Source organism: Triticum dicoccoides, chromosome 7B (genome assembly GCF_002162155.2).
Source record: "Triticum dicoccoides isolate Atlit2015 ecotype Zavitan chromosome 7B, WEW_v2.0, whole genome shotgun sequence".
Lineage (NCBI taxonomy): Eukaryota > Viridiplantae > Streptophyta > Magnoliopsida > Poales > Poaceae > Triticum > Triticum dicoccoides.
This window is the reverse complement of record NC_041393.1, coordinates 751,883,969-751,904,184: the sequence shown is the minus strand read 5'-3', so window position 1 is coordinate 751,904,184 and position 20,216 is coordinate 751,883,969. Positions and strand designations below refer to the sequence as shown.

Sequence of the window (20,216 nt, the reverse complement as noted above, 5' to 3'; positions counted from 1 at the left end):
TGATGCTCTTTCTTGATTTCTACCTTCGCCGATTTCAGCATCGCGAAGAGCTCGGGAATCGTTTCCGTCATCCCTTGCATATTATAGTTCATCACGAAGTTCTAGTAGCTTGGTGATAGTGACTAGAGAACTCTGTCAATCACTACCTTATCTGGAAGATTAACTCCCACTTGATTCAAGCAATTGTAGTACTCATCCATTCTGAATACATGCTCACTAATTGAGCTATTCTCCTCCATCTTGTAGGCAAAGTACTTGTCAGAGGTCTCGTACCTCTCGACATGGGCATGAGTCTGAAATACCAATTTCAACTCTTGGAACATCGATTAGACTACCATCCCCAATCAACCGGAGGAGGACAAGGATGACGCCAACGAGATGCTGAAGGTTGCGGGGAGGAGGCTCTCGTCTTCCCTCTCCTGGCGCCCTGCGGCAACCGACGGAGCCAGGGGCCCGCTCGCCGGCGCCGGCGGACCTAGGAGAGACGACGACGATGGTTCGACCTACCAGCGGCGGTTCGCCATCGAGTCCCCCTTCTTCACCGCCGCGAGAGGCTTTTATTCGGCTGAAACACTTTTTCCACGAAACCAAGATGCTGGGTTGGTTGAACTCCCAGCCACTGTTGCTGCACTGAAGAACCCCAACTCAAAAATCCTTTATGACCGGTACAACCATGAAAGATATCCTCCTGGAGATCCCAGCAAGCATGCCTTTGCCTACTTTGTTCTGAGTGGTGGGAGATTCGTATATGCGTCACTGCTGCGTCTCCTTGTCTTGAAGTTTGTCAGAATGTCAGCAAGTAAGGATGTGCTTGCACTTGCTTCCCTTGAGGTTGATCTATCCAGCATTGAACCCGGCAGCACAGTGACTGTCAAGTGGCATGGAAAGCCAGCCTTCATCAGGCGACGGAGAGACGATGACATCAAGCTGGCCAACATCGTGGATGTTGCATCCCTGCGCCACCCAGAGCAAGACGCTGAGCGTGTGAAGAACCCAGAGTGGCTGGTGGTTATTGGTGTCTGCACTCATCTTGGTTGCATTCCCCTTCCCAACTCTGGAGACTTTGGTGGCTGGTTCAACCTGTGCCATGGCTCCCACTATGACATCTCTGGCAGAATCCTCAAGGGCCCTGCCTCGTACAACCTTGAGGTGCCCACCTACAGTTTCTTGGAAGATAACAAGATGCTCATAGGCTAAGAGCCTAAAACCAATACATACCAACATATATTCTCCACAGGAGTGAATTCCTGTTGTGCTGTTATTTTGTTTTCAATGTGGCTAGTAGTTTTTGTTTCAGGACTATCACAACGGTGATCCACTGTTACCTACCGAAGTTCATTTGCAGTGCGAAATAATTGTTTCTCCTATGTTGCTACTAGATTGTAAGTTGTTTTGTACTGATTTTCTGAGATCCTATCGGAAGGATATTGTAAACCTCTTCAAAAAAAACTCTTGGAACATCTCATATGCTCTGTGGCGTTCAAAATGTTTTTGAAGTCCCGGTTCTAAGCGATAAAGCATGGTGCACTAAACTATCAAGTAGTCATCATAACGAGCTTGTCAAACGTTCATAACTTCTGCATCAGCTCCTGCAATAGGTCCGTCACCTAGCGGTGCATCAAGGACATAATTCTTCTATGCAGCAATAAGGATAATCCTCAGATCACGGACCCAGTCTGCATCATTGCTACTATCATCTTTCAACTTTTCTCTAGGAACGTATAAAAAACACAGGGAGCTATAACGCGAGCTATTGATCTACAACATAATTTGCAAATACTATCAGGACTAAGTTCATGATAAATTAAAGTTCAATTAATCAAATTACATAAGAATTCCCACTTAGATAGACATCCCTCGAGTCATCTAAATGATCACGTGATCCAAATAGACTAAACAATGTCCGATCATCACGTGAGATGGAGTAGTCTTCATTGGTGAACATCTCTATATGGATCATATCTACTATATGATTAGCATTCGACATTTCGGTCTCCAGTGTTCCAAGGCCATGTATGTACATGCTAGGCTCATCATGTTTAACCCCGAGTATTCCGCATGTGCAAAACCGTCGTGCACCCGTTGTAAGTGAACGTAGAGCCTATCACACCCGATCATCACATGGTGTCTCAGCACGAAGAACTTTCACAATGGTGCATACTCAGGGAGAACACTTATGCCTTGAAATTTTAGTGAGGGATCATCTTATAATGCTACTGCCGTACTAAGTAAAATAAGATGCATAAAAGATATACATGACATGCAATCAAAATATGTGACATGATATGGCCATCATCATCTTGTGCCTTTGATCTCCATCTCCAAAGCATCGTCATGATCTCCATCGTCACCAGCTTGACACCTTGATCTCCATTGTAGCGTCATGGTCCGGACGCCGAGGCCCTTGCAGCCTTAAGGCACAACATCCGAGACGAATGGCTCGCCCGGCACCTATGACAGGAAAAGCCGAAATCTATGGCAGCCCTAACGACACTCATGACCCGCTTTTGTGTGGGCAAAGATAGCTGGCTAGCTCGTAGCAATAACATAACCAAGAGCCCTGGCAATTCGGATACCAAGGACAACAATGGCAGGTCACGTCGCAACAAGCACAAGCGCCACATTAACAACGACAATGCTGAGGATACGGCAGTCAATGCCGGACTCAGAGGCTCTAAACCAGGTCAGCCGAAGAAGCCATTCAAAAGAAACCCTCCGGGCCCATCCAACTTAGACCGGATACTCGATCACTCGTGCCAGATACACGGCACCCCCAAACAACCAGCCAACCACACCAACAGGGATTGTTGGGTGTTCAAGCAGGTAGGCAAGTTAAGTGCCGAAACCAGACACAAGGGGCTGCGTAGCGATGACGAGGAGGAGCCCCGGCCGCCGAACAACATAGGACAGAAGGGATTCCCCCTGCAAGTGCGGACGGTGAACATGATATACGCAACCCACATCCCCAAAAGGGAGCGGAAGCGTGCTCTCAAGGACGTCTATGCATTGGAGCCAGTCGCCCCAAACCTGCCCGATCACCTTTGATCGAAGGGACCACCCCACTAGCATCCGTCACGGCGGATTCGCCGCATTGGTCCAGGTGGCCTCTATAACGAGTTAAATACCTGTTTTTACTTAAAGACCCGCAGCTTGCCCCTGGAGGGGGACATGTCAAATAATCCCATCTCTTGCTTATCGCACTATTTGTATCGTTCTGCTTTCATGGCAGCCCTTTTTAATAAACAAGACATAGCTCTTTTCTTTTACTGTATTAATCTATTTTTATACATATATGTTCAGTCATGACATTACGCAACCGTACAGTTTGGTACGACCAATACACCAGGGGCTTAAGTACCCCATAACATGGTGTGAGAAGACCGAACACTCTCCTAAGTGCGGCACCCCGAACTTATAGCATTATATGCATCGGCTCCGAATCATGTCTTGGGTCAATAGTTGGGTTTGCCCGGCTCCCATGTTTTGGTACCTTACATTCCGCAATGTTGGCTAAGGTAGCGCTGGGAGAACTACTGCGATTGTGCCCCAGTTGAGCTGGGTTAACACCTCAGTAGAGAAAGCTAAAACTGACCGTCATGATAGTGCGAGAGATCAGTTGCTGTTCGCGAGGTTTTTCGAGTCCTTAAAGACTTATGCCGCTTAGAGCGAGGAGCCGGATTTATCTGGCCAAGGCGTGGATAGCGCCCCGAACTCGGCCTTCCGAATACTAGGGGCTTTACCGAAATTTAAAATTATAGAATTCTATGGCTAAGTGAGAGTGATAAAGCATTATAAGTCCGATGGCCTGGTTCGTTGTGCTGAGCGCCTCCCTAAATGGACCCAAGAATGGGAACAAGAGCGCTCAGGTTTATCCCGAACACCCCAGCACTCGTGGCATGGGGGTAGAAGCCGACGACTTGCATCTCTCAGATTTGATAAACGGTCGCACAGAAGGTAATATTTTAAATTAACAAGCATTTCTTAACGCATATGAACAAAGTTTTCAGCGTACAGGATAACAAATGCGAGTCTACTCAAAAATTACATCTTTGGATCATTCATCTGCTATAAGGCGGGCACCCTTCAGGACGCCCTTATAATACATCTCGGGCGTGCGATACTCCTTGCCCGGCGGTGGCGCGTCCGTCAAAAGCTTCTCCGTGTCCAGCTTGCCCCAGTGCACTTTCGCACGGGCAAGGGCCCGACGGGCACCTTCAATACAGGCGGAGCATTTGATGACTTCAATCCACGGACACGCGTCCACCAGCCGCCGCACCAGACCGAAGTAGCTCCCAGGCATGGCCTCTCCAGGCCACAGCCGAACTATGAGGCCCTTCATGGCCTGTTCGGCCACCTTGTGGAGCTCGACCAGCTGCTTCAGCTGGTCGCTCAGGGGCACCAGATGTTCGGCCTCAGCGTACTGAGACCAGAAGACCTTTTCCGTCGAGCTCCCCTCCTTGGCTCGGTAGAACGCGGCAGCATCAGACACACTACGGGGCAGATCGGCGAACGCTCCTGGAGAGCTCTGGATCTAGGTAAGTAACAGATAATTTACTTTTATATTCTTGCTTTGCATAAAGAATGCCTTACCCGCCTCTATCTTCTTCATCGCCTCGATCTCCTGGAGGGCCTTTTGGGCTTCGGCCTTAGAGGTTTTGGCACTCTCAAGAGCCAAGGCGAGCTCGGACTCTCGAGTCTTCGAGTCACGCTCCAAACTCTCGTGTTTCTCCACGAGAGCCTGGAGCTCTTGCTTCACCACCGCCACCCGCGCCTCTTGCTTCTCTCGCTCGGTGCGCTCCAAGGCCGCACTATTTTCGGCCTTGGAGACCGCTTCCTTCAGGGTCGCCACCTCGGTCATGGCCCCTGCAGCATTTATGTTGGTCCTGTCATTATTTGCAACCAAGTATTTCTATATACATTTACATGCGGTACTACATACCCTCCTTGTCCTCGAGATGCTTCTTGGCACGGCCGAACTCGTTCTCGGACCGATCGAGGCTCTCCTTTAATGCATTGACCTCTGCAGTGAGTGCGGTAGAGGTCAGCAGCGCAGCCTGCATTCCCATATTGACACATTTATGTTAGACTCCTGCGTATATCTTTTTAGATCCTCAGCTCGGCGTTTCTTTCCGAATGCCAAACCGAGCATCAGGGGCTACTGTCTATGCGGTAACATTTTTATATGTTTTGAACACATACCTCAAAGCCTGTTAACAGACTTGTACATGCTTCTGTCAGCCCACTCTTGGCGGACTGAACCTTCTGAATCACCGCACTCATAACAGTGCGGTGTTCCTCGTTGATGGAGGCGCCGTTAAGCACCTCCAGCAAATTATCCGGCGCCTCCGGATGGACGGAGGTCTCCGGCGTTGTAGGCTTGCCCTTCTTATGATGGCGCCACCTGTCGGACTCTGGAACAGTTGATGGTTCCGGAGCAGTGTCCGGCCCGGGGCCGGACTTAGATCCCTCTGGAGCTTTACCCCCTTTGGGCCTGGAGTCCGGGAGGTCACCTTGAGGCGCCTCCAGGACCACCTCCTCCTGGTTCGGTCCCCTTCGGGACCCCACCTCGGCGTCGTCCGTAGGGAGAGGGGAGGAGGCCGTCGGAAGTGAAGCACTGTTCACATCCGACGAATTCAGGGAGCCGCTCGACGAATCGCCAAGCTGAGCTCTCGGCGGACTACATAATTAAATTCGGTGTCAGAAACTACCGAATAATAGAGGAGCGCCATAAGTCGTTCGGGTAACCAGACACTTACAATTTTGCCAGGGGCTTGACCCTAGATGGCCATTCCTCCCCGCCGTCTTCGGCATCGTAGGCGTAGTCCGGCAGAAGGGTCTTCCCCTTCTTGGACCCTCCGGCCTCCCTAGTCGGGGCGGCCTTCCTTTTCTTTCCTCCCCCCGTCGGAGGGGGAGAGGCTTCTTCTTCTTCCTCCTTCTCGTCTTCAGAGGCGAAGGGCACTTCGGGGTTGTCGGGCGATGAATCCGACACCACCAAGCGCCGGGAGCTCTTTCGAGTCCCCGTGGCCTTCTTCTCCGGCACCACGTGAGGTGCCAGAACCAGCAGCCCCGTCAATCGGGCGTCCGCTGGGTCTTCTGGTAAGGGAGCCGGACAGCTAACCCGCTCGGACTTCTCCAGCCAGACCTGTCAAAGGTAAGGGAGTTTAGATCCCGCATAGAGTCAATCTATGAAAAACAAGTACCCCGTAATGGGAAAATTAAGCTCACCGCGCTGGCTTGGCGCTTGGCGCAGAATCTGCGATCCTCGGTGACGGGAGGGGAGACCTCGGAGCTCTTGAATAGCACCTTCCAGGCATCCTCGTGCTTTGTGTCGAAGAGCCGGGACAGAGTCTGGTGCTAGGCCGGGTCGAACTCCCATAAGTTGAAAGCCCGTTGTCGGTGTCAAAACCGGCGGATCTCGGGTAGGGGGTCCCAAACTGTGCGTCTAGGCGGATGGTAACAGTAGACAAGGGACACGATGTTTTACCCAGGTTCGGGCCCTCTTGATGGAGGTAAAACCCTATGTCCTGCTTGATTAATATTGATGATGTGTGTTACAAGAGTAGATCTACCACGAGATCAAGGAGGCTAAACCCTAGAAGCTAGCCTATGGTATGATTGTTGTTTGTCCTAAGGACTAAAGCCATCCGGTTTATATAGACACCGGAGAGGGCTAGGGTTACACAGAGTCGGTTACAATGGTAGGAGATCTACATATCCATATCGCCAAGCTTGCCTTCCACGCCAAGGAAAGTCCCATCCGGACACGGGACGAAGTCTTCAATCTTGTATCTTCATAGTCTTGGAGTCCGGCTGATGATGATAGTTCGGCTATCCGGACACCCCCTCATCCAGGACTCCCTCAGTAGCCCCCGAACCAGGCTTCAATAACGACGAGTCCGGCGCGTGTTGTCTTCGACATTTGCAAGGCGGGTTCTCCTTTATGCTCCGTGTGTTTGCCGGATAGTGTCTGGTTGCTTCATAAATGTTGCGCTCCTTGGCTTCCACGTCCAATAATGGCCTTCTTCCACGTGTCGTACAAATGCGAAAAGCCAGGGTATTCTTACGTTTTACCCCCTAGCTGCGTGAATAAGCTGCCTATAAGAGAGGCGAGGATCCAGATCTAAATCAAACCATCCTCCTTCCGCAAGTACTCATCGAAGCGCATCTGACAAAAATTCCATTCCAACATGGACAGTCAACGCGGCTCCTCTTCTCGCGCTCCCAGTCCTAAGCCAGGAGATTGGAGGAGATGCTCAGTCCCGCATAGCGAGTTAGTGGCGCTCCAAACAGAGGGATACCTTCCCCCGGCCTTTATGGTTCCGGTTCGAGCCGGACTGGCCACCTACAAGGGCGGGAAGCAGGCGGAGAGTGTCCCCAATCCCTCCAAAGGAGAGCGGGTATGCTTCGTCCCCTACTTGATAAGGGGACTCGGATTTCCTATACATCCGTTTCTCCGGGGGCTCTTGGAGTTCTATGGACTCCAACTTCACCACCTTACGCCTGCCTCTATTTTGCACATCGCGGGCTTTGTAGCTCTTTGCGAGCTATTCTTGGGCATCGAGCCCCATTTTGCGCTGTGGAAGAGGCTGTTTTGCCTCGTACCCCATTCTCACAAGGGGTCGATATATCAAGTGGGCGGAGCCGAAATATGGTGCATCGCCGGGACCGGATATCTGTCCAGAACTCCAAAGAAGGCCTCCGAAGACTGGCCTTCGGAGTGGTTCTATATGGAAGACGCCCCGCTGCCGGATCCAGTTTGGATCGGCCTCCCGGAGTTTAGCAACGCTCCTCTGAAGAAACGCCTGAGTTGGTGCCCGCGGAGTCCTCAACGGAAAGAGGACAGGAGCTTTCACTATCTGATGGGTCGGATACGGCTACTAGCCCATTCCGGACTAACCATGATTGGAGTCATGGCCACATGCATTATGCGAGGGGTGCAGCCGCTTCAATATGGGGGCCACTCTATGTGGGATTTTAACGGGAAGAATGACGCCACCCGTCATGGTCGCACGGGACCGGGATCGACCGCCAATCTTGTCACATCCCTAGTTCTGGCCTGACCTATGCTTGCTTCCATCTGTGCATCATGTTTAAATTTTTGAAACTTGAACTGAGGAATTCAGAAGCCTCAAAACCCTAAATAAAAGAGGGGCAAAAACCCTAAAATCTCATTCATTGTTCCAAAATGCTCTTCTTAGATGTTTAATATTTTTGGCAAGGGTTTTGATCCAAACCAAAAATAATGAACATTTTAAAAGGATTTATTTTTGGGACTTTGAATTTAAATCATTAGCTATTTGAATTTGAATTATATTCATATAACTAGAATATAATTTCAAATACCCCTGAAATATTTTATGAGCTTTTGGAAAAGTCCATCTAGCCAAATAAAAATATTCAGAGGAGTTTTTGGCATTGTTTGAATTATTTTAATTCAAAACAGTGGCAAAAGAATTAAATAAAAATAAAACAGAACAGAAAATTTAAAAAAGAGCAAAAGACCTACCTGTTGCTCACCTGGCAGCCCAGCCGGCCCAGCTCCTCCAGCGGCCCAGCCCACCGCCGCTTTCCCCCCTGTCGTCTTCCTCCCCTCGCACCAAAGCAGCTCGGTGGCAAGCGCCGACGCCGCCCCGGCCACCTCCTACTTCCCCGGCCCTCCTAGCAACGCCACGACGACGCCCCGTGTCCCCTCGCTCTTTTCCCTCACCCGCTGCATCCCCTCTCCCTCCTCTGTCTCTCTCCCTCGCTCATCCCCGGACGCACCCGAGACCGCCGACGAGCACCACCAGAGCCACCAGCATCCCCACGCCCAGCCAGTTAGGCCACGAGCTCCGCCTTGGATCCGGGAAGCTCTACCACGACGCACGCGACGCCGGGTGCCCTGAAGCCACGCCATCACTGCCATCTTCATCGCCACGGCCGGCGATCGCCGTCGTTCGATTCGCAGCACCGAAGACGCCCCCGAGCCCGCTGACCTACCCTGCCGCATCCCTGTGAGCTCCTGCTCCTTTTCCCCCTTGCTCGCCCCTCCATTCCCGTCCCCTAGCCCCGTCCTCCGACCACGGCCGAGCTTGCCGCCGCCGTGCCATGTCGTTGCCGTGGCCACAGCCGCCCCCGCCCATTTTTGAGCGTGTCTCCATGCTCACCGAGCTCCCAGGAGCCGAACGCGTCCAGCACCGGCCCCTGCCATGCACCGTAGCTCCTTCTCCCCTCCCAGTCGAACTCCGGTCGCCGCCAAAGCTCATCGCCGGCGAGATTCCGGCTGCCCCGTGACCACCCGTCTGGTCCATTAGATGCGCGAGTGCAAGAGCTCCTCCCCGGTGCGCTCAGTGCGCCAAACCATCGCCCCTAGCTCAAATCCGAGCCGCGCCGCCGTGCGGAATGGTCGCCGCCGGCGATACTCCGGCGACTGCCGACATGGCACGCTTAATTAGTGTTAATGATCCAACTAATTAACCCCTAGAGCCACTGACAGTGGGACCCACATAATTAGGTTACCGGCTAACCAAAATAGTTAGATTAATTAATAAAATGTGTGGACCCACGCGTCAGCATTGACCCGCTGACGTGGCCGTTGACCTGGTCCCACCCGTCAGCCACACAAACCAACACTGTGTCACTGACCAGTGGACCCCACTGGTCAGGTTTGACCTGGGACGCCCAGTTGACTCTGCTGACGTCACAGTGACGTGGTGCTGACGCCATAAATCATTTCTGGAATTATTAATATTCTGAAATTCTAGAAAATTGTTAAACCTCAATAAATCATAGAAATTCAACCGTAACTCCAAATTAAATAATTTATATATGAAAAATTATCAGAAAAATTCAAGGAATCCATCTGTACCATTTTCATGCATGTTAGAACAACTTATAGCTGCTGTTTAGCACAAATCAATTAAATGGCATTTGAATAATCACATATGGAGTTTGAATTTGAATCATGTATTCAAACCAACTTCATTTAAATCATAGCTAAGTGCATTAGCCCAAAACACATTCATATTGCCATGTCAGAGCATGCATCATATTGTGCATTGCATTGATCGTGTTTCTTCCTTGTTTGCCGGTGTTTGTCCCCTCTCGCTAGACGTGGTTCCGGCGATGACTTCGATGACACCGATGAAGAACTATGTTATCTTCAGAAGTGCCAGGCAAGCAAAACCCCCCTTGTTCATTCCAATAAAATCCCACTCTCCCGCTCCTGCTCTCTTTTACTGCATTAGGACAACAACGACATATTTGCTACTTGCTGCGGTAGCTGAACCCCTTTATCCTTTGCATGACCTGTCATTGCCACAGTAAATAGATGAAACCCACTAGCATGAGTAGGAGTTGTTTGAGCCCTGATGTGCCTACTCATTCATGTTTGTTTGTCATGCCTGCTACTGCTTAGAGTTGAGTTAGGTCTGATTCATCGGGGATGAATCGGAGGTGTGTGAACATGTCCTACTGTGTGTGAGCTAAGTGTGTGAACACGTTTTTGGTAAAGGTAGCGGTGAGAGGCCATGTAGGAGTACATGGTGGGTTGTCTCATTGCAGCCGTCCTCAGGAACTGAGTTCTGTGTTTGTGATCCATGAACAGCTACTACCACACATTGGGATCCTTAATTGACTCTCTCGACTTATTAATCAACATGATCTCTGTCCAGGAGTTGCAACTAGTTTCTGGTGTTTGTAGGTAGTGTTAGTAGTCTACCAAGTGGCACCCGGTACAGGTGGGCTTGGGACAGACTAGGCACAGTGGCACGGTGTACCAAGTGGCACCCGGATGGTGGGCTTGGGAACCCTGCTCACATCGTTTGGGGCCGTGAGCGACACCCCGGCCGGATCTCCTTGCGGATGGAACCCGAATAGGCGATAAACCTGGACTAGAGACTTGTTCGGTTAGTCAGGTCGTGGCCGACTCCCTCGCCCGGCTTCCGCTTGAAGGTTGCCGAGGTACATGACGTGTACAGGGCGATAAGTGGCGGGAGCGTGTGTGAAGAAGTACACCCCTGCAGGGTTATCATTATCTATTCGAATAGCCGGATTCCTCGGATATGGAAACTTGGACCCCTTGCATAGTTCATAGACAAGTGAAAGTGGATACTCTAAAATACGCAAGATAAGCGTGAGTGCTATGGATGGCGTTCTCGTAGGGAGACGGGAGCGGATCCATAGTGGTGTATTGATATGGTGAATATGTGGACTCGTGTGCGCCACCTCAAAAGAGCTACTTACAGTCGTAGTTCAGGTTAGCCATCGAGTCAAAGCTGGCTTGCTGCAGTTAAACCCCACCATCCCCTTTGTTGATAATGATGCATATGTAGATAGATCTGATGTAAGTCTTGCTGGGTACATTTGTACTCACGTTTGCCTATTTTATGTTTTTGCAGAGAGACTTCAGTATCACTAGTAGTTCCGCTTGGACTTCGATGTTTAGCTTGTTACCTCAGCTACGATCTTGTGCCCTCGGCAGGATCTGGTAGATAGTCAGGCTTCTCAGCCCTTTTCATTTATAGTTGTCTGTACTCAGACATGTTAAGCTTCCGCATGTGCTTTGACTTGTATGCTCTGATTGTTGGGTCATGAGGCCCATGTTTGTAATATCTCGCTCCTCGGAGCCTATTGAATAAATACTTGAGTCGTAGAGTCATGTTGTGATGCCATGTTGTATTTGCACATATCGGGCATATTGTGTGTATGTTATTGAAATGCTTGGTATGTGTGGGATCTGACTATCTAGTTGTTTATCCTTAGTAGCCTCTCTTACCGGGAAATGTCTCCTAGTGTTTCCACTGAGCCATGGTAGCTTGCTACTGCTCCGGAACACTTAGGCTGGCCGGCATGTGTCCTTCTTCGTTCCTGTGTCTGTCCCTTCGGGGAAATGTCACGCGATGAATACCGGAGTCCTGTTAGCCCGCTACAGCCCGGTTCACCGGAGTCCTGCTAGCCCAGTGCTACAGCCTGGATTCACTCGCTGATGACCGACACGTTCGTTGCTGGGTCATGGATGCCTGTCCCTGTAAGTTAGTGCCACTTTGGGTTCATGACTAGCCATGTCAGCCCGGGTTCTTTGTCTATAGATGCTAGCGACACTATCATATACGTGAGCCAAAAGGCGCAAACGGTCCCGGGCCAGGTAAGGTGGCACCCGTGGGAATACCGTGCGTGAGGCCGCAAAGTGATATGATGTGTTACATGCTAGATCGGTGTGACTTAGGATCGGGGTCCTGACAGCGTTGGTATCAGAGCTTGACTGCCTGTAGGATTACCAAGCCAAACTGGTCGAAGTTGAGTCTAGAAATTCTTTAGTTATATATGGGAATTGATTGTGGGATGGAACGTAAGGCTCTTTTTACTCCTTATACCTTATGCCCTTCTGATCTGAGTCATCTTATCTTTCCTACGGGGTTAAGGAACTAGGCTATCTCTTCTTTCTATCAAGATCACGTGTTACTAATCCGTAGACTTATAGATTGTTGGATTTAAGTCTCAGTTCAGTTCCTACTATTTCTGTATGTTAACTGTTGATCTCCAAACCTTGATATTGTGCTTCTGAGTGGTTATGCCACCCTTTTGTGAATGTCTCAAATCTTTTCTGAGCATTTACAGCCGTTATGCTGTCCGAGTCATCCCAGGTTTCTAAATAGTCTGAAGCAATTTGCAAATTCCTTCCTCCCGTTTCGATGTTCCTTTGGGCCAGATTAACCACACTAATCGGTGAGTTGAGGTACTTTATTGCCTTGACATATATGTTGGAGTTGGTATTATGACCCTAGGTGTCTTAGGGGATCATCTAGTAATTTAGCCATGATTTGTTCCCAGTGTGATGATTCTGGCCATCATTCTCGTAAGCATCCCGTGATGCCACTTAGTAGTAGGTATTCTACTCCTGGGTTTTGAACCCGAGATTCACCCTACTTGCTTCATGTTGATAGGGTTTGCTCGTTCCTTTAGGTTGTTAGCAACCTTTGCAATAGTCCTCGAGGTCCGTGGTATATTGTTCTTCCAAATACCATGAACCATTCTTGGCAGGAGTTCTTTTGAACTGAACGATCACAACCAGAGTGCTCTTGATGAGTTCTCCTTTATATATTGTGGCTCTGCCAGTTCTACCTTTCTGCATGGGTTATCCGGAAGAATTATGTTGAACCTGGTTCGACATACTAATCTACGCATCCACAACTCAAAAAGTTATATGTTCCTTTGGGTTGTCCCGCTCTAGTTGTCTACTGACCTTCGTCTATCAATTGATAGTCAAGAGTATGCGTGCGTTCGTTTATCGATGCCTATTACTCTTGTGGTCCGTCAAGCCATTCTATCGTGGAATGACTAGGAGAAACAAACTCCAGTACCTCTTCCATATCCAGGGTTGGGTCAAAGAAGTTGTGCTTCGCAGATCAAATTGCTAATTCAGCTTTTGTTCTGCTCTACCTTGGAGTATTACCATCTTTTTATCGGGAATGTTATAGGAATTGTGATGTGTGAAATCAGTACCCCTAGCAACTAGTTGCTTGGTAGTAAATGGACAATATTCTCATTCTTAGCATGTTGGTTATTGAATCACCATTCTAAGATAGATTGTGCTACCTAGTCCTTATTTCGGTGCACCCTTCGATTGATGAGTTAGGATCTTGTCAAGTCCTCACTCATTTGATCATATCGTCTTGCCTCAAAAGCGAGATTGTTCTCGAGCTTAGTAACATACCGGTGGTTCGTGATTTTCCGAATATCTTCTCGGAAGTATTACCAGGTTGTCCCCTGACTGTTATGTTGAGCTCGTGATCAAGTTGGTTTCTTGTGAACCACCCTCTCTCCAAGAATCGGTGTTGGATACCCTGAGCTAGTTGGTTAAGCTAAACAGCAACTTGGAGAGTTGGAAGATAAAAGCTTGTCTGACTTAGTTCATGTTAAGGGATATCTTTCCGTGTATGTGTGTATGTTGAAGAAAGATGATATCTTCATCGATTGGTCCCTATGATCAGTTGTTGGACCTATTATCTTATAAAAACTTTGATTTGAGTATGGGCTATCGTCAAATCAAATCAGAACCAACGATGTTCGTAATGGTGTCTTACTCATGGTTATCCCTCGAGCATACACCATTACATCTTTTGGGTCTGACCAATGCTATGTCCTTGTTCACATAATTATGGAATTCCATTTATATGGTCATCCCGATGAATTGTTGTTAAGCCATCAGCAACATATTTAACCTCTTCATAATTGTGTTGAACATCCAGCTAGTATTGGAAACTTTCTAAGCATTATCTTCATGACCCGCTCATGGAGCATATGTCCGGATGACAGATGTGACTTTCTCTAATTCACGTGCACTTGGTGTAAGTTGCCGCCGTGTATCCGAGAAAGATTGTTTTAGCTTCCTTGGAATCATCCCAAGTCAGTCATGCATGTGTGAAGTATACATTGGATTGTGAGATTAGCTACCTCCATTCTATATGTGTCCCGAGCACACCAAGCCACTGATTGATTTGTTCAAGGAGAAGAAGTTCCTTCTTAAGAGTATACCTTATGCAAGGACTTCGATATCCTCGATGATGGTTTTCCCCCGGAACTCGGTAGTGTTTTATTATAAGAATACCATGTGTTCATGTTTGTCTGTGACAGCATGTTCACACGTGTGTAGCAGAACCAGCTTATGTTTTGGAGTTTGCTATCGTAGTTCATTTCCCGAGAATCTTGCAACGTCATCTCATCGATTTGTGTTGCAAACTTTCGTTTTTCTTCCTAGACTCGATGAGTCTGGAATATCCTGACACCAATCAGATCTGAATCTCAGGCAGATATGATGGTTGGAACATTTCCCAAGAACTATAATATTGGTCCCTCGATAACTGGTTAAGTGGATGTCGTGGCCAACACACCCAGCCGGAAGACCTATTATTGTAGTATCTTGTTTGAGGAAGTTGGCCACCTCCCCATAAGGATTTCGTAGGATTTACCTCCGTAACTGTTCCTTATGGATTCTATTGCTCCCGAAGTCCGACCTTTACTTGATGTTCTAGTTATCAAACCATATCTATGAATGGGATACACTAGCACGTCAAGGAGAACATTAGAAGCCAAGTGCTAAATGTCTCTCGGTCGATCATCTAGATTTTTGTCTCCTTGGCTCTGCCAAGGGTGAAATCTGAGAAAGTGTTATCTTCCTTGCATCTGCATCATCCATCATCATTCATCATGGTAGCAAGTTGTGTTGCCAGGATCCTTGACACGGATGTTGGTAAAACCTTGATGACTATGGAAATGCTCAAGTTCTTGAGGGCACGTATAAGCTCTAGGTGTTATCAGCGACACTAACTGGGATTGCCCCAGATTTCCTCGATTATGCTATAACCATTCCAATAGTGGAATAACTCTCTATTGTTGAGCCTCTCCCCAGTTACTAGAATCATTCCCATCATTTGCATTTTGTTCCCAGCTTGCACCGCCAATGTGCCATTCTGCCATGGGTCTCTTCCATTTCCGGTGATAAGAAAATTCATCCATTACGTTGTCTTCAACAAGGTAATCCACATCATCCAAGTCTGAGTATGCCATTCTATCGAACCCCTCCAAATGATCGCTCGAGGATTGCCTTAGGCTGGTATAAAGAGTTTCAATGATCTTTGAATCAAAGGTAATTCTTTTTGCCACTTAAGGGGATATTTCTACGAGTCACCTTCCCTAAGGTGCATCATTATGGTATCATGGAAACTCAACTCCTCGCTACGTTGGCAACCATTCACCACTCTTTTAAGCGTGGAATTGTTGTCTACCTAGTGAACCCTCGTCAATTGTTCCACTCCATCCCTCTAGATGTGTGTCTTGTGCCTTAGCTCGAGTGATGTTGCTATGTCTCATCCCATGAGTTAATCCTGAGTTGTTCGACCTTCGAGAAGATTGATCCTTCTAGAGTTCCCTTCTCCTCTCGTTGTCATGTTGGTTGGAGTTCTCGGAACAAAACATCAAGATAATGATGGTCAACGAATCCACGTTCATTTGAAGTGCAACTGGATCGTGAAGATTGTGCTAGTTTGCGTTCCCCCTTCACCTTACCCTACGCTTGAATCTCGAGACGAGATTTTTGTTTAGTGGGGGTGAGTTGTCACATCCCTAGTTCTGGCCTGACCTATGCTTGCTTCCATCTGTGCATCATGTTTAAATTTTTGAAACTTGAACTGAGGAATTCAGAAGCCTCAAAACCCTAAATAAAAGAGGGGCAAAAACCCTAAAATCTCATTCATTGTTCCAAAATGCTCTTCTTAGATGTTTAATATTTTTGGCAAGGGTTTTTATCCAAACCAAAAATAATGAACATTTTAAAAGGATTTATTTTTGGGACTTTGAATTTAAATCATTAGCTATTTGAATTTGAATTATATTCATATAACTAGAATATAATTTCAAATACCCCTGAAATATTTTATGAGCTTTTGGAAAAGTCCATCTAGCCAAATAAAAATATTCAGAGGAGTTTTTGGCATTGTTTGAATTATTTTAATTCAAAACAGTGGCAAAAGAATTAAATAAAAATAAAACAGAACAGAAAATTTAAAAAAGAGCAGAAGACCTACCTGTTGCTCACCTGGCAGCCCAGCCGGCCCAGCTCCTCCAGCGGCCCAGCCCACCGACGCTTTCCCCCCTGTCGTCTTCCTCCCCTCGCACCGAAGCAGCTCGGTGGCAAGCGCCGACGCCGCCCCGGCCACCTCCTGCTTCCCCGGCCCTCCTAGCAACGCCACGACGATGCCCCGTGTCCCCTCGCTCTTTTCCCTCACCCGCTGCATCCCCTCTCCCTCCTCTGTCTCTCTCCCTCGCTCATCCCCGGACGCACCCGAGACCGCCGACGAGCACCACCGGAGCCACCAGCATCCCCACGCCCAGCCAGTTAGGCCACGAGCTCCGCCTTGGATCCGGGAAGCTCTACCACGACGCACGCGACGCCGGGTGCCCTGAAGCCACGCCATCACCGCCATCTTCATCGCCACGGCCGGCGATCGCCGCCGTTCGATTCGCAGCACCGAAGACGCCCCCGAGCCCGCTGACCTACCATGCCGCATCCCTGTGAGCTCCTGCTCCTTTTCCCCCTTGCTCACCCCTCCATTCCCGTCCCCTAGCCCCGTCCTCCGACCACGGCCGAGCTTGCCGCCGCCGTGCCATGTCGTTGCCGTGGCCACAGCCGCCCCCGCCCATTTTTGAGCGTGTCTCCGTGCTCATCGAACTCCCAGGAGCCGAACGCGTCCAGCACCGGCCCCTGCCATGCACCGTAGCTCCTTCTCCCCTCCCAGCCGAACTCTGGTCGCCGCCAAAGCTCGTCGCCAGCGAGATTCCGGCTGCCCCGTGACCACCCGTCTGGTCCATTAGATGCGCGAGTGCAAGAGCTCCTCCCCGGTGCGCTCAGTGCGCCAAACCATCGCCCCTAGCTCAAATCCGAGCCGCGCCGCCGTGCGGAATGGTCGCCGCCGGTGATACTCCGGCGACTGCCGACGTGGCACGCTTAATTAGTGTTAATGATCCAACTAATTAACCCCTAGAGCCACTGACAGTGGGACCCACATAATTAGGTTACCGGCTAACCAAAATAGTTAGATTAATTAATAAAATGTGTGGACCCACGCGTCAGCATTGACCCGCTGACGTGGCCGTTGACCTGGTCCCACCCGTCAGCCACACAAACCAACACTATGTCACTGACCAGTGGACCCCACTGGTCAGGTTTGACCTGGGACACCCAGTTAACTCTGCTGACGTCACAGTGACGTGGTGCTGACGCCATAAATCATTTCTGGAATTATTAATATTCTGAAATTCCAGAAAATTGTATAAACCTCAATAAATCATAGAAATTCAACCGTAACTCCAAATTAAATAATTTATATATGAAAAATTAGCAAAAAAATTCAAGGAATCCATCTGTACCATTTTCATGCATGTTAGAACAACTTATAGCTGCTGTTTAGCACAAATCAATTAAATGGCATTTGAATAATCACATATGGAGTTTGAATTTGAATCATGTATTCAAACCAACTTCATTTAAATCATAGCTAAGTGCATTAGCCCAAAACACATTCATATTGCCATGTCAGAGCATGCATCATATTGTGCATTGCATTGATCGTGTTTCTTCCTTGTTTGCCGGTGTTTGTCCCCTCTCGCTAGAAGTGGTTCCGGCGATGACTTCGATGACACCAATGAAGAACTATGTTATCTTCAGAAGTGCCAGGCAAGCAAAACCCCCCTTGTTCATTCCGATAAAATCCCACTCTCCCGCTCCTGCTCTCTTTTACTGCATTAGGACAACAATGACATATTTGCTACTTGCTGCGGTAGCTGAACCCCTTTATCCTTTGCATGACCTGTCATTGCCACAGTAAATAGATGAAACCCACTAGCATGAGTAGGAGTTGTTTGAGCCCTGATGTGCCTACTCATTCATGTTTGTTTGTCATGCCTGCTACTGCTTAGAGTTGAGTCAGGTCTAATTCATCGGGGATGAATCAGAGGTGTGTGAACATGTCCTACTGTGTGTGAGCTAAGTGTGTGAACACGTTTTGGTAAAGGTAGCGGTGAGAGGCCATGTAGGAGTACATGGTGGGTTGTCTCATTGCAGCCGTCCTCAGGAACTGAGTTCTGTGTTTGTGATCCATGAACAGCTACTACCACACATTGGGATCCTTAATTGACTCTCTCGACTTATTAATCAACATGATCTCTGTCCAGGAGTTGCAACTAGTTTCTGGTGTTTGTAGGTAGTGTTAGTAGTCTACCAAGTGGCACCCGGTACAGGTGGGCTTGGGACAGACTAGGCACAGTGGCACGGTGTACCAAGTGGCACCCGGATGGTGGGCTTGGGAACCCTGCTCACATTGTTTGGGGCCGTGAGCGACACCCCGGCCGGATCTCCTTGCGGATGGAACCCGAATAGGCGATAAACCTGGACTAGAGACTTGTTCGGTTAGTCAGGTCGTGGCCGACTCCCTCGCCCGGCTTCCGCTTGAAGGTTGCCGAGGTACATGACGTGTACAGGGCGATAAGTGGCGGGAGCGTGTGTGAAGAAGTACACCCCTGCAGGGTTATCATTATCTATTCGAATAGCCGGATTCCTCGGATATGGAAACTTGGACCCCTTGCATAGTTCATAGACAAGTGAAAGTGGATACTCTAAAATACGCAAGATAAGCGTGAGTGCTATGGATGGCGTTCTCGTAGGGAGACGGGAGCGGATCCATAGTGGTGTATTGATATGGTGAATATGTGGACTCGTGTGCGCCACCTCAAAAGAGCTACTTACAGTCGTAGTTCAGGTTAGCCACCGAGTCAAAGCTGGCTTGCTGCAGTTAAACCCCTCCATCCCCTTTGTTGATAATGATGCATATGTAGATAGATCTGATGTAAGTCTTGCTGGGTACATTTGTACTCACGTTTGCCTATTTTATGTTTTTGCAGAGAGACTTCAGTCTCACTAGTAGTTCCGCTTGGACTTCGAAGTTTAGCTTGTTACCTCAGCTACGATCTTGTGCCCTCGGCAGGATCTGGTAGATAGTCAGGCTTCTCAGCCCTTTTCATTTATAGTTGTCTGTACTCAGACATGTTAAGCTTCCGCATGTGCTTTGACTTGTATGCTCTGATTGTTGGGTCATGAGGCCCATGTTTGTAATATCTCGCTCCTCGGAGCCTATTGAATAAATACTTGAGTCGTAGAGTCATGTTGTGATGCCATGTTGTATTTGCACATATCGGGCATATTGTGTGTATGTTATTGAAATGCTTGGTATGTGTGGGATCTGACTATCTAGTTGTTTATCCTTAGTAGCCTCTCTTACCGGGAAATGTCTCCTAGTGTTTCCACTGAACCATGGTAGCTTGCTACTGCTCCGGAACACTTAGGCTGGCCGGCATGTGTCCTTCTTCGTTCCTGTGTCTGTCCCTTCGGGGAAATGTCACGCGATGAATACCGGAGTCCTGTTAGCCCGCTACAGCCCGGTTCACCGGAGTCCTGCTAGCCCAGTGCTACAGCCTGGATTCACTCGCTGATGACCGACACGTTCGTTGCTGGGTCATTGATGCCTGTCCCTGTAAGTTAGTGCCACTTTGGGTTCACGACTAGCCATGTCAGCCCGGGTTCTTTGTCATATGGATGCTAGCGACACTATCATATACGTGAGCCAAAAGGCGCAAATGGTCCCGGGCCAGGTAAGGTGGCACCCGTGGGAATACCGTGCGTGAGG

At 48.8% G+C, this 20,216-nt stretch overlaps 1 protein-coding gene across 1 annotated transcript; it reads left to right on the top strand.

Moving 5' to 3' along the window:
• Positions 1 to 378: 378 nt before the first annotated feature.
• Positions 379 to 1,411, top strand: LOC119338574 (cytochrome b-c1 complex subunit Rieske, mitochondrial-like). Its single transcript, XM_037610884.1, has one exon. The coding sequence runs from the start codon at positions 379 to 381 to the stop codon at positions 1,195 to 1,197; it is 819 nt and encodes a 272-aa protein (XP_037466781.1). The 3' UTR covers positions 1,198 to 1,411.
• Positions 1,412 to 20,216: the final 18,805 nt, after the last annotated feature.

What these genes read in the sequence shown, in the direction of transcription:
- LOC119338574 (XM_037610884.1), top strand. Translation starts at nt 379, where the DNA reads ATGCTGAAGGTTGCGGGGAGGAGGCTCTCGTCTTCCCTCTCCTGGCGC.